This window comes from Aotus nancymaae, unplaced genomic scaffold (genome assembly GCF_030222135.1).
Source record: "Aotus nancymaae isolate 86718 unplaced genomic scaffold, 86718_ANA_hifiasm-v0.15.2.pri h1tg000029l, whole genome shotgun sequence".
Classification (NCBI taxonomy): domain Eukaryota; kingdom Metazoa; phylum Chordata; class Mammalia; order Primates; family Aotidae; genus Aotus; species Aotus nancymaae.
Window position 1 is genome coordinate 46,184,272 of NW_026988442.1, and position 15,729 is coordinate 46,200,000.

General features: G+C 34.4%; 1 protein-coding gene across 2 annotated transcripts in view; it reads left to right on the forward strand.

Annotated features, from left to right (window-relative positions):
* The first annotated feature begins 12,693 nt into the window (after positions 1-12,693).
* The window catches only part of SCN9A (sodium voltage-gated channel alpha subunit 9), a 108,530-nt gene continuing 105,494 nt past the window's right edge, over positions 12,694-15,729 (forward strand). For both annotated transcript variants that reach the window (XM_012440613.2, XM_012440614.2), the window contains exons 1-2: positions 12,694-12,966; positions 15,307-15,425. In XM_012440613.2, coding sequence (XP_012296036.2) covers positions 12,709-12,966; positions 15,307-15,425 — 377 coding nt within the window. In that variant the 5' untranslated portion in view covers positions 12,694-12,708. The remainder of the gene's footprint in view (positions 12,967-15,306; positions 15,426-15,729) is intronic.

A 15,729-nucleotide genomic window follows, 5' to 3' on the forward strand; every position in this document is an offset into this window, starting at 1 on the left:
GAAATGGTAGGAATTTTCTTAATAAAGGAAATTAAGCAGCAACACAAGCCTTTGAGCAAACAGCATTCATTCTAGGGAGCTTTTGTATTATTTAAAATTACATTTTACAAAATAACTAATGTCCTAAATGCCTCAACATTATTGGACTCAGAAAAGTTGCTTTACTGGGTTGTCCAAGATCACTTGGCTAGTAAGTGGTAGATCCAATATTCAAAACCCAGGCTTTCTAGCTCCAGGACTTCTCCTTGACTCACAACATGAAACTAAATCTCTGTTTAATATTACATGCACATATTAAATGCATCATGTCTAAAGACTAATACATTCCTATAAATGGAAATATCCTAATTTAATGTAATTAATGTATTTTAATTATGGAAGCATGATAAAATTAACTATAGCAGGGAATTAAAATGGAAGGATGAGGCAAGTTAATAATCTTATGAGCTCCATGTATACATGTTCATTATGTACAAACTTTCTGTTAAGCACTTTATGCACACTTAACCATCGTAATCTAAACCACTCTTCGGAGGAGCATGATTATTAACTCCATTTTTTAAACTAGGAATCTTAGGCTCAGAGAGGTTACATCATCTCCACAGGGTCAACAGCTCTAAAATGTGGAGCACAAATTGTAACAGGAAAGACCAAGATGGTTATTGACCTGTGAATTATCCTGTATTTAATAGAAGTACACTTCATGATATGTAACAGTTGATGAAGGATTTTATTCATTTTACATTGGATAAAATGGAAATTGAGCTATATATTAAAGACTTTACAAAAACTCCAAATTAAATGTGGCACATATACACTATGGAATACTATGCAGCCATAAAAAAGGATGAGTTCATGTCCTTTGCAGGGACATAGATGAAGCAGGAAGCCATCATTCTAACTAACCCAAGAACAGAAAACCAAACACCACATGTTCTTGCTCATAAGTGGGTATTGAACAATGAGAACACATGGACACAGGGAGGGGATCATCACACACCGGAGCCTGTCGGGGTGAGGGGTAAGGGGAGGGATAACATTAGGAGAAATACCTAATGTAGATGACGGGTTGATGGGTGCAGCAAACCACAATGGCACCTGTATACCTATGTAACAAACCTGCATGTTCTGCACATGTACCCAGAAATTAAAGTCTAATACAAAGGAAAAGGGTAGAAATTCATACAAAATGAAATTTTATTTTTTAAAAAGTGTATATATTTCTTAAGTAGTGTTTCATAAAATAATACAAATTTTTAGTTCTTAGGCTGATAAAATAAATGTATTTCTTTTAGCATCTTTGTCCTTTCTTTTCGGGTTGTTACACATTCCTGAAAGTTGGAAGATCAGTGTTTTAAAATAAATTCTGGGAAAGACCTAATGTAACTCTTGATTATTTTACAGCATCAAGAGTTCTTCCTTCTTCTTGCTTAACAACAGATTGTCTGAGGATGCATTAGAGCTGACAGGTTTGCAGGATCAGTGAGTATAGGCAACATTTTGAGGAGAAGCATTGCATCCCTCAAAAGAACCTGGAGAGAATAAGAGATACAAAACAAAAAAAAAAAAAAGATTTTTCCAGGTTATAATAGCAATGAAGTAATATAAGTGACACGAATGATGCTTAAAGTGTTGAGAATTAAAAGGAAAAATTAAAACATTGAAGAACATTTTTGCTTATAGCTGGAAGTATGCTAAAGGATCAAGGGTATTTTTATTATACCCTCATATTTTTTCTCTCTCCCTTTTTGGTTTATCATCTTCCTTCTCTCCTTCAACCTCTATTTTTTTCTTCATTCAGTTTTTCCCCTCATTCAAATTCTTCTTTCTTTAACTAACATAATAGAGATTTGGAGTTCAAAATGTGTTTTGTTTTTATTAAATTTATTAATTAATTAATTTATTTGTGACAAGGTCATCCAGGCTGGAAGTACAGTGATGCTATCATGACTCGCTGTAGTCTCAACCTCCCCAGGCTCAGGTGATACTCCCACCTTAGCTACTAGCAAGCAGCTGGGACTACAGGTGCACACCACCATGCCTGGCTAATTTTTGTATTTTTTGTAGAGACAAGGTTTTACCTTGTTGCCCATACTGTTCTTGAACTCCTGGCCTCAACTGATCCACTGTTCTTAGTCTTCCAAAATGTTGGAATTACAGGCAGGAGCCACTTTGCCCAGCCCATTGAATGGAATTTACATTCATCCTTTCCAATTTTAAAATGAATAACTTTAAAGTTGTATATTTTACATTCATTGTCATGGACAAAACAAAATCCAAAAACTTTTCTACTTTGTAAATTGGTTTTTCTCTCTCTTTTTGAATAATAAAACCCGGTCATTAATTTATGTGTACTCATCTGATGTTTTTTATTTAACACACTTGTTGCTTTAAAAATGATTTTTAATGGAAGGTTTGCATTAATATTTTATGCTTTTTAAAAGTAGACATGCTTTGGTGAAACCCCATCTCTACTAAAAATACAAAAAATTAGCTGGGCATGGTGGCGCGTGCCTGTAATCCCAGCTACTCAGGAGGCTGAGGCAGGAGAATTGCCTGAACCCAGGAGGCGGAGGTTGCGGTGAGCCGAGATCACGCCATTGCACTCCAGCCTGGGTAACAAGAGCGAAACTTCATCTCAAAAAAAAAAAAAAAAAAAAAAATGTAGACATGCTTATGGTTTTTCCTAAAAATTTTGTCTCAGCATTACTTAGATAAACTCTGGCATCTGTATTTTTTTTAAGTTCACAAGATGATTTTTGTTTTAATTATAGCTGGGCTCTGGGGTACGTGTGCACATCCTGCATCCTGCAGGATTGTTCCATAGGAACATACATGTCATGGTGGATTGCTGTCTCCATTCCCCCAGCAACCATCGTCTACATCAGAGATTTCTCCTGGTGTTATCCCTCTCACTCCTCCCCTCCAACCCCCTGTTGTTCCCCCTCCCCTCCCCTCTACCTCCCCACCAAGCCCTGTGAGTGTTGTTCCCATCCCTGTGCCCAAGTGTTCTCATTGTTCATCACCTGCCTATGAGTGAAAACATGGAGTATTTGGTTTTCTGTTCTTGTGTCAGTTTGCTGAGAATGATGGTTTCCAGGTTCATCCATGTCTCCACAAAGGACACGAACTCATCATTTTTTATGGCTGCATAGTATTCCATGGTGTATATGTGCCACATTTTTTTTGGTCCAGTCTATCATTGATGGGCATTTGGGTTGGTCCCAGGTCTTTGCTATCATAAACAGTGCCACAATGAACATACTTGTGCATGTGTCTTTATGACAGAATGATTTATAATCCTTTGGGTATATACCCAGTAATGGGATTGCTGGGTCAAATGGAATTTCTGTTTCTAGATCCTTGAGGAATTGCCACACTGTCTTCCACAGTGGTTGAGCTAATTTACACTCCCACTAACAGTGTAAAAGTGTTCCTATTTCTCCACATCCTCTCCAGCATCTGTTGTCTCCAGATTTTTTAATGATCGCCATTCTAACTGGCGTGAGATAATATCTCAGCATGGTTTTGGTTTTCATTTCTCTAATGACTGGTGATGATGAGCATTTTTTCATATTTGTTGGCCACATATTTGTCTTCTTTTGAAAAGTGTCTATTCATATCCTTCACCCACGTTTGAATGGGTTTGTTTTTTTCCTGTAAATCTGCTTTAGTTCTTTGTAGATTCTGGATATTAGCCCTTTGTCTGATGGGTAGATTGCAAAAATTTTTTCCCATTCTGTTGGTTGCCGGTTTACTCTAATGATTGTTTCCTTTGCTGTGTAGAAGCTCTTAAGTTTAATTAGGTCCCACTTGTCTATTTTGGCTTTTGTTGCCATTGCTTTTGGTGTTTTAGTCATGAAGTCCTTGCCTGTGCCTATGTCCTGAATGGTTTTGCCTAGGTTTTCTTCTAGGGTTTTTATGGTGTTAGTCCTTATGTTTAAATCTTTAATCCATTTGGAGTTAATTTTTGTATAAAGAAGGGGTCCAGTGGAGTATGCCTTCATTCTGATATATACAGTGTTGACAACTATAGGGACAAATGATACTAATTGCATTTTTAATATTACCTAACATAACTGAAAGAGCTTTTAAGACAGTAGTATTTAGAAAAATAGCAGAGAATAAGACATTAATTTTGTGTTATGAGTTATTGGTATTAAGTATCATGTAATGCCCATATCTCAAATCTCACTATGGAAGAATTGGTGTCAGATAATAGGAAAGTGGATATTGTTGAAAACCATGCATTCAGTAAGCCAGCCATAGGTAGCACCCAATGAAGTTTTCAGAATTCATCTAAGCAGGAAAAGTAGAAGACACAATATTTACCCTTTGAGTGTTTGCAGTGTGTCAGATGGTCTCTTGAAGACGAAATATTAATAAATTGCAAATTGTCTCCAATTTGGATCAAATTCACCCCAAAGAGATCAAAATAATGTGTCTAAATATAGGTTGTTTGCGAGGTGTAGAGCCAGTCCATATATTGCAAGCCCAATGAAGGGAACAGAACAGTTTCTACTTAAGCAGCTGTTTGTTGGTTTCTTTGGCTAAAGAGAGAGGTATAACATCTTCTTTTATTTTACAGCTTTTTTATCATAATAATAACTATTATAAAATTAACAAATGCACATGATAACGAATTCAAACAATTTTTACTTTATCCCTGTAGCCATTCTCTAGGAAATAATCACTTCCTGCTTTTTTTTAAAAAGTTTTTCTGATATTTTCCTTTTTATCTCTAAATAATATGCTTATGTCTCACTTTTATTTAATCAACTTATGTAATATTTTCTAACTTTCTAATTTGAAAATGAGGAATTTATTTATACAAACTTTTCTCTTCCTGTTCCAATCCTAAATTCCAAGCAGTTATGTTTTTATTTCTAAAAAATTATATTGGTTGGATTTATACCTTTAAATAAAATATGTCTCAACCTCTATTTCTTGTTACTTGAAATTTAGCCAGGATGTACTGACTGCCTTCAATGTAAGATAACGGTCAGCTCTCCACCTTTTCCCTCACCTCTAATTCCCGTTTCCTTTCAATTTTTATAAGCTATTCCATTACTTTTACATTGATAAGATTTAACACATACATGTGTATATCACGTCTTTCTGTAAATACAGTTCTATAATTGTACTTACATTTTATATATGCTTTGGTAATTGGCACATTTGTAAAATGATTAACTGATACAATTTAACAATATCATAAATATGTAAGTATTTTTTCATTTTAAAACAAGTAACATAGTTTGATCTAGAGGAGGAATTCAAGCCTCTCATTCAACCTCTGCTACTTGAAGAACACATCAAGCTCAAGTCTCAGCTTCAATTCTAGCAGTTCTTCAAATTCATGCCATATTTTGAATTGATTCCTATTTGGACAATACGGCTGTTTATACGTTCTGAAGAAACAAATTATCTTTTCTTTTATTCACACTATTTGCGAAATAGTCTTGTATTCTATGCACTTAAGAAGTACTTTTTTTTGTTCTACCTCAGTCCAAAGTAACTTTTAAAAAAAGATAAAAAAAGAATTAAATTTTGAATCTTCTTATACCTAGAAATATATTTTGTTTTCCATCACACTTGATAATAGGTTGTCTAATAATAAAATTTGATTCAAAATATTTTCTCTCATCACACTGAAAGCATTGATTTTGTTCTAGTGTCAAATATGGCTAAGAAAATTTTAATGGCAGTCTGATTTTCATTCTTTTTAGTTAGTTATCTTCTTTTTGGAAAACTATAAAATCTTCTTTCTATTGCTCTAAACTTTCACAAAAATGGAACTTTTAAATTGATATTCTTTTGTACTTTTGGCCTGATAACTCTTCTTGAATTTTCTGCTATTACTTTTTTAAATTGTTATTATTTTCTATCTACTGTTTGCTGCTCTCTTGAGACTGATGTCAGACAACATGGATTTTTCTGTATCTTCTAAGTTTTATTTTGTACTTTTTAGTTTTTAAAATGCTCCTAAAAGATATAGAAAAATCTAAGGTATAGAACTCCATGAATTTTTACATATGCATATATTCCCATGTAACCATCACACAGATCAATGTATAGAACATTTCTAGCACCTGAAAATGCTCACTTATGCCCCATTCTGGTAAAATGCACCTTTTGGGTAAAGTGAAAGGTAACTACAATTCTGACCTCTCCTTTTCAGCGAGCGTTCTACTCACAAAGGATGCCCTTTACCAAGAATTGATGTTGTTGCTTTTGATAGCCTATTCTACTTTTTTTTTTTTTTTTTTTTTAAATAAAGGATAATCTGTCTCCTCAAATTTCTCTAGGAATACTAACTTTAACTTCTCAATATCCCCCAGTGTTTGCTTTTGTTTTTTTCCCCTAAAGTTAAGAAGTTTGGTCTGTTCATCTTAGTCCTTCAATTTTATGTTTGGTAGATCTTCATTACCAATTTATTCTTGATTATCTATTAATATTTATGGAAGAAAGGGCAGAGGGCAGGGTGCTGTTGGTCAGGTTTGCTTCTGCCTTTATATAGGTCTGTTTCCCAGACAAATCCTCTCTTGAAAGAAAGGGTTAACTGAAAATTCTGTGTACCTACATGTATGGTGTGTTGATAGGCAGGCTACATTTCAGGATGCATGAGTGAGGAGCAGGCAAGAGAGTCACCTTTCCCTCGACTCCACCCTGATTCTAGCTAAAATTGACATGGATACCCTAGGTATTCTACCCCAATTAATTCAGATATTATCCTTTTGGTGATAGCTTGGAGATAAACCACTCTGGTACACATTTAATATAGAGACCGAAGTGGGAAAATGTTTTCTGCAACATTGTTGAATAAATAATCCATGGATTAGTCAACTTGTTTTCTGATCTACATCCCATATTTGCCATAGAAATCTGTGACCTCTCTGATAGAAAAAAATTCTAACATTCTCAGATGAGTGTTCTAGACTGTACCTTCTGCTTTAATCTCCTCACTAGGGTAATCTTATTTCTTCAAATTTATGGAAATTTTTTTGTGTCTGCCTCTGGTTTTTAGTGATATTATTAAACTTTTCCCTTCTGTACATTTTTGTTTTTACTGCAATGAAAATGTGAAGTCCAGAGAGTGTGATAAACACATAGGATAAAACCATTGTCATGAACTGGGAGCTGGCATTGCTTTGTCTAGAAAGATGTGTGAAGAAAAGACAGAGGCTAGATAGACAAATGGATGATATGATATTTGGGCAGACATAGATATATAGATTGATAAATGTAGATAAGGCAGATCTATATATGTGTGTATGCATACATAGAAAATAAGAAGAGTTCAGAATAAATATTTCCATATCTATTTTAACTGTAGTAAATCTTAGATACAAGAATAACACATTTATTTTTTATTTTTAGTAGTTGCCTAAGTATTCTCTAATATGAGATTAATGGTGAGTGGGTAAGATAGGAATGAGAAAACAAAAGTATGGCCTTTATTGAGATTTCATTCTAAAGAAGATACAATCATAGCAGTGTTAATAAAAAGTGGAAATGTAGTAATATGTTTTTCAAAATTGTAAATTAAACATGACAAGAATAAATATTGATTGATTTCATTAACTGTATAAAATTAGGTCAAATAATTTTCAGTGCCTTTTTTCAAAGTATATTTTATTTCTTCTGGATAGAAAAACATGATATTTTCATTGTACAAATTTGAAAAGTAAAGTATAAAGAAATTCACAAAAATAATCCATAATCTCTTAACTAGGGATAATCTTTGTTAAATGCATTGTGTATTTAATTTCAATGTAATACTTTAAAAATTGGTATTAATTTACATGTATCTGTGTATATAACATGCATTCCACTAATTACCCATTATAATATTTTTATAATTCATTCATTAAATGGTCTTTGAAAGCTCTCTTTCAAAGCTGCTCAGTATTTCATTATATGCTCATTTCTTCATTTACTGTAACCCTTATTATTAGGCTTTAAGATAGATTATAATTTTTCAATATTATAAAAAATTGTAGTAAATATTATACATGTTGGAGGATACCTGAGATTGCTGTCTTCGGATAAATTCCTAGATGGAAAATTATTTGGCAATAAATATGAATTCAGATATTCAAGGCTTTTGATAGATATTACAAAATTACCCTCAAAAAGTTTACACACATTATTTATTACTGTCATCCAGACAGGGGACAGTGATTTCCCCTATATCCTAATATTACTATTACTTTGGTTAAAATCTTTATTAATGTAATAGGCCAAATTTTGTTTCCCATGCTTATTTTAGTATTTTTTTATTTGATTACTAGTGAGGTTTGACATGGTTACAAGTGTTTTTTAATCATTTGTATTTTTAGGTAATTATGTTCTTTACTAAATTTTATATTAAGGGATCTAGTATTTAAATATCTTATTCATTAAGGCAAGAGCACTTCATCTGTCATTTGTATTGTATTCTTTTTAATTTTGTAGATGTCTTCCACTTTTAAAAACCTTTATTGTTATGAGATTAAATCTAGCATTCATTTTTTTATAGATTGTGCATTTGGTGTAATGCTTTACAAGTCCTCTCTACTCTCACATTATAGAAGTATTCGTCTTCATTTTTATTAGAATTTTTGAGATTTATTTTTTCATTTAAATGTTTTCTCCACTAGAAATCTGAAATCTTAACCTAAATATCTGACTGATAAATACTCATGTGGCCTGTTTATCCAGAAGTCGAAGGGAAGAGGAAAGGAGTTGTAGTCACATGTAGGTCGTGCCCCATCATTGCATCTTCTTTGTGTCTGTTGGCAAAGTGTGGGGCTCCATTTTTACTTATGTTGCCCTCTGTAACCTTGTCAGCCTATAACCTTTCCACCCCACTGGCCTTGTACAATAACTTCCAGGTAAACTCAGATGATAACTGAAGCTGCTCTCCTTCAAATACAACCAGTAAAATGAAAGGAAGTTTCACCTCTCCAAACGAGAGGATGATGATGAAATCTGATCAAGGTTTCTTCAACTTACATTTCACAGACCATGATGTTAAGCAGGTGCTTAGTGTTTTCCTTTAATTTAGCTTGATCAGGGAAATATTGCCCATGTATGGTACCCACTAGCATTGACTACTCTTTGCCTCTGTGGTTTGCATAAAGTTTAGTCGTTCTGGATCTGTGTTGAGCATGTGCATGGGGGTGGTGAGGGAGACAGAGAGAGAGGAAAATAGGAATATTGGAAGAGTCAAACTGGTAATAGACACAATATCTGTTTACCTAGATTTCTGTGAAACAATTGAAAACGGTGGTACCCTCCAGTTGAATGTAGAATATACAAAAACACCAGTTATTCAAGCCAACTTTTCTTCAAGAGTCCCGGCATGTCTACACTGAAAGTCTAGTGAGGCAAGTTATCCCATCCTCTCACCTTTATGATTTCCGAAAGTGTTGAGGAATCCCCAAAGCACAAGAGGCAAATACTTTGATATGATTCATTGATTTGTTTCCATTTTATTAAATCTCTTTCTATTCTGAGGACAGTTTATAATGCATATTTATAGCAGTTTTATTGAGGTATAATTTACACACCATAAAAATCGCCATTTTAAAGTGCACAATTCAGTGGTTTTTAGTATGTTCACAGAGTTATGCAACCATCATCATTACATAATTTTAGAATACTTTTATCACCCAAAAAGAAGCCCCATACTCTTTAACCATTAACTACATAACCATCAATAGTCACTTCCTACATTCATGTAAACATTCTTGTGTGGACACATGTTTTAAATTCCCTTGAGTCTGTACCTAGTAGTGGAATTTCCAAGTCATAATTTACTCTTTGCAGAATCATCCTGTTTTTGAATGCGCACATGCAATATCTCTTATTTTTCACTACATTCTTGAAAAAATTTATCCTGGATGGGCGTGGTGGCTCATGACTATAATCCCAGCACTTTGGGAGGCTGAGGCTGGTGGATCACAAGGTTGGGAGTTCGAGACCAGGCCAGCCAACACAGTGAAACTCCATCTCTACTAAAAAATACAAAAACTAACTGGGCATGGTGGCAGGTGCCTGTAATCCCAGCTACTCAAGAGGCTGAGGCAGAAGAATCGATTTATCCCAGGAGGTGGAGGTTGCAGTGAGCTGAGATTGCGCCACTGCACTCCAGCCTGGGTGACAGAGCAAGACTCCATCATAAACAAACAAAAAACTTTATCCTAACTTTGATTTCCATCAAAATACAGGCATACTTTATTTTATGGGGCTTTGCTTTATTGCACTTCAAGATATTGCATTTTTTACAACTTGAAGGTTTGTGGCAACCCTGCATTAAACAAATCTGTCAGAATAATTTTTTCAACAGCATGTCCTCACTTCATGCACCTGTGTCACACTGGTAATTCTCACAATATTACAAACTTTGTAATTGCTATTATTCATTATTACTATATGTGTTATGGGGATCTACGATCAGTGATCTTTGTTGTTACTATGGTAATTTTTTATGGGTGCTATGAACCACTTCCATATAAGATGGTGAACAATCATTAAGTGTGGTGTGTTCTGTTTCAGCATCCCTATCTCTTTCCCTTTCCTCTCAGGCTTCCCTGTTCCCTGACACACAACAATATTAAAATTAGGCCAATTAATAACTCATTCCTACCTCTAATGTTCAAGTAAAGGAAAAATTGTGCATTTCTCACTTTAAATCAGAAGCTAGAAATGATTAAGCTTAGTGAGGAAGGCATGTTAAAAGCCAAGACAGGCCAAAATCTAGACCTCTTGCACTAAATACTTAGCTAAGTGTGAATGCAAAGGAAAAGTTCTTAAAAATAATCAAACGTGCTACTCCAGTGAACACATGAATGATAAGAAAACAAAACCACTTTATTGCAAATATGGAGAAAGTTTTAGTGATCTAGATAGAAGATCAAACCAGCCACAATATTTCCTTAAGCCAAAGCCTAATCCAGAGCAAGGCCCTAACTCTTCAATTGTATGAAGGTTGAGAGGTGAAGAAGCTGAAAAAAAGTTCGAAGCTAGCAGAGGGTAGTCCATGAAGTTGAAGGAAGGAAGCCATTGCGATAACATCAAAGTACAAAGTGAGTGCCGCTGGAGAAGATGCAGCAAGTTATTCAGGTGTACGTCTAACAGGCTTCTACTAGAAGAAGATATTATAGGTAGAACGAAGTCAATGCCTGGCTTCAAAGCTTCAAAGAACAGGCTGACTCTCTTGTTAGGGAATGATGCAGCTGGTGCCTTTAAGTTGAAGCAAAGGCTTATTTATCATTCCGAAAATCTTAGGTCTCAAGAATTGTATTAAATCTACTCTGCCTGTGCTCCATAAATGGAACAATAAAGCCTGGATGACAGCACATCTGTTTACAGCATGGTTTGCTAAATATTTCAGACCCATGTTGATACCTACAGCTCAGAAAAAAAAAAAAAAAATTCCTTTCAAAGTATCACTGCCCATTGACAATGTGCCTGGTCACTCAAGAGCTCTAAAGGAGATGTACAGGGCATTAATGTTATTTTCATGCCTGCTAATGATATTCATTCTGTAGCCTATGGGCCAAGAAGTAATTTCAACTTTTAAGTCTTATTATTTAATAAATACATTTTATAAGACTAGAGATGCCACAGGTAGTGATTCCTCTGATGGGTTTGGGAAAAGTAAATTGAAAACTGGAAAGAATTCACCATTCTAGATGTTATTAAGGACATTAATGATTTGTGGGAGGAGGGTATAAGATTACATTAACAGGAAATTGGAATAAGTTGATTCCAACTCCCATGATGACTATGAGGGTTTTAAGACTTCAGTGATAAAAAAGAACTGCAGATGTGGTGGAAATAGCAAGAGAATTAGAATTAAAAGTGGAGCCTAAAATTTCTACTGAATTGCTGCAATCTAGCAGTAACTTGAATGTATGAGGCGTTGCTTCTTATTGATAAGCAAAGAAAGTGGTTTCTTTAGATGGAATCCTTCTCCTGATGAAGATGCTATGAACATTGTTGAAATGACAGCAAAGGATTTAGAATATTACATAAGTTTAGTTGACAAAGGAGCATCAGGCTGGAGAGTGGTGCTACCAAAAGCATTATTGTAAAGACTTTTAAAAAAGGAAAGTTCTCATTGTTCCCCTGTCATGGAGTGGGGGGCTAGGGGAGGGATAGCAGGAGGTGGGCAGCTAGGAAAGGGATAACATTAGGAGAAATACCTAATGTAGATGACTGGGTGATGGATGCAGGAAACCACCATGGCACGTGTATACCTATGTAACAAACCTGCACGATCTGCACCTGTACCTCAGAACTTAAAGTATAATAAAAAGAAAGAAGAAAGTTAAGTTGAAGTACACCAAAGGTAAATATAGATGAAAAGAAGGGGAATTTAGGAAAATTTATTCAGGAAATTGTCATTTTTTTTTTTTTTTTTTTTTTTTTTTTTACTTTAAAGCTGTGTAGTGTAAACTTCAAATTTCTGAGTATAAAGATGGTTAGAAGGCACGGAAGATAAGTCCTGCCCATTGCCTCACACATAGTATTCCCTTAACAAGTTGATGATTCTATGAACGTGTTACCTTTTGTAGTTGAAACTAAAAATCTGTTTATGTTTATGATTATTAATGTGCCTTTCTTGGCAGGCAAATATTTAAGTCTTTATTTCTTTGTTTCCATCCAGGCCTCTTATGTGAGGAGCTGAAGAGGAAATAAAATATACAGGATGAAAAGATGGCAATGTTGCCTCCCCCAGGACCTCAGAGCTTTGTCCACTTCACAAAACAATCTCTTGCCCTCATTGAACAACGCATTGCGGAAGGAAAATCAAAGGAACCCAAAGAAGAAAAGAAAGACGATGATGAAGAAGGCCCAAAGCCAAGCAGTGACTTGGAAGCTGGAAAACAGCTTCCCTTCATCTATGGGGACATTCCTCCCAACCTGGTGTCAGAGCCCCTGGAGGACCTGGACCCCTACTATGCAGACAAAAAGGTGAGTTTATTTTGACTTAAGTGGTCTGTTTCTGTTGGCTTCCTTCTGGACAAAAACTATTTTAAATTGAGATTAGTGAAATATGCTGAATAACCATTATCATGACCAGAATGTTAAATTAAATATATATATATAGGATATTCATATTATATAATTTTTCTAATATTTCATTGAAATTTTGTATTGAAATTGTTTTGGTATATATAATTTTTCTAATATTTCATTGAAACTGGTTTTGGTATTGAAATTGTTTAGCATAATTTTTGGTATAACACAGTATAAATTGTTTAGTATAATTGTTTAGCATAACGTTTTTGGATATGACACAGTTATCTGCCATATTTTATAGTTATACCTGTTTTTGCCTGCTAATAATTAACTCTCATGTTTATGTAGACTCAAAAAATCCTGAAAAGTTTTTAATGCAAATGAAAATCACTAATTTAAATTTTTAAATACCAAGCTAATTTTTTATTAAAATTTCAAGTGCAAGGTAACTTAATCTTGCCAAGACTGTGTAGTATGTTGTGATTTTTCACGTTAGCTCAGATGACCTCTGGTTTGTAAAGTCTCCCTAATAATTTTGACTGTCATGCAACCCTGTCCCCTCTTCACTCTCATTCTTCCCCATTTGTATTTTTCTGTATGGTATCTGTCACATCTTGCCTTATATTAGACTTACTTTGTTCTTTTTTCTAGGAAGTTCCTTGAATAAAAAACTCATGCCTTATTTTTGTTCAAACTCCTTTTCATTACCTGTTGTGATACAGTTTCTCACCACACATGTATTAGTCCATTTTTACACTGCTATAAAGACCTACCTGAGACTGGGCAATTTATAAAGAAAAGAGATTTAATTTACTCGCAGATCTGAATGGCAGGGGAGAACTCAGGAAACTTACAATCATGGTTGAAGGAGAAAGGGAAGGGAGGCACATCTTATATGGCGCAGGAGAGAGAGAAAGGGGAGGAAAGTGCCATACTTTTAAACCCATCAGATGTCATGAGAACTCACTATCATGAGAATAGCATGGGGGAAACCGCCCCCATGACCAATCACTTCCCACCAGGTACCTCCCCTGACACGTGGGGATTATAATTTAAAATGAGATTTGGGCAGGGACACAGAACCAAACCATGTCAACAGAATTAGGAAAGAATGGATGAGCAATTTTTAAAGATACAATGTACAGAGATTTAAGACAAAAGGGGTTGTATTTGAAGACTAGGTATTAATTTTAAAATAATTTTCTATGTAAAAGTGAATTTTATGTTAAATTATATTTAGATAAAACTAATATAGTAAAAGGGAACAGGAAATAAAAGGACACCTGAAAATAATGGACTCGGATTTGTTTTCTTGAGAGAACGCTGCCACATACAAACAAAAAGCCTGGCCCACAAGCTTACCTCCCGAATACAGTGAGAAATGCTTATAGCCAGAAGCCCACTGATAACACTTTATAAAACTTAGAAAATCAGTGTCCCTCAGGTAACACAAGTCATCTTCCTGCCATCGGCAGAAAAATGAGACAGGGATTTGAACTTTGTCTTTCTGATTCCAAGCCAATGCTTTAAGTTGTTTTAACATTTTATTGTTATTGCTGTTTGTTTTTATTTCTTAACTGAATACTAAAGCTATGGAAAAGGACACTTGTTATGCAATGGCTACAATAACGTATTTTAAGAATATTTGGTTCAATTCATAACATTTTTAAAATTACCATAGTTAGTAACCAAGGAAGCCCTTTAAGTCCCTTTTTTAAAGCTAATATTAGTAGTACAACTAAAATAAAGAAATTGAATTGAGTGATTGGATTCTTCCAACTCTGACATTCCTTAAACTTATGAAAATATTATTTGAAAGAACTCATATTTTGGAATACTTGCTGCTAACCATGGAAATTGCCAGCAAGAATTAAAATTCTCAAGGTTTTGTGATTAAAACTCAGAGATAGCTAATTTCTATTTGGCTTTCTTAAAATTCAGTGTAATGGAAGGGAAAGAAATTGTGCTTTAAACTAACTTCAATAGCTACAGTTATTGTTACTGTTGAAAGAAAGTGAAAAATATAAAACACAGTATTCTGAAAGCTCTAAGCAATTCATGCTAACAAATAGCTCAATTTTTAAATTTACTATGAAGAAATGGACTTGGAGTTCATTGGCCAAGGTGACATTGATAGAGGCATTGATGACATTGGAACCGCGTTGCTTGAGTGTGATGGCAATGTTTCTTCAACATAACACTGCCATGTAGAAAGGTAAACTGCTGATACTGATGTGAAAAATTGATATTTTGGATTCTCAATTTAATCCTGTTTTCTTTTTTCTCCTGCAGACTTTCATAGTATTGAACAAAGGGAAAACAATCTTCCGTTTCAATGCCACACCTGCTTTATATATGCTTTCTCCTTTCAGTCCTCTAAGAAGAATATCTATTAAGATTTTAGTACACTCATATCCTTTTCAAAATGATTACATCCAGTGGTACTTTAAGGTGTAAATTTTGCTATTTTATTCAAATATAGATGTTAGGTCTTTTGCACCTTGAAAGACTCTGGTTTTAGTTTATTTCAAAGTTATTAATATAATTTGTCATGGGTCTCAGAGAAGACTGGGAGAGTGCCAATATTAAGATTTTAGGATATGTTACTTTCATTTATTACTTTCTTGTTCAAAGAGACAAAATACTCTACAAGCTCATTTATAATTATTTTCTAAGAAAAAGTTGTAAACATTTCAACAAGTGTCATCCTCAGAT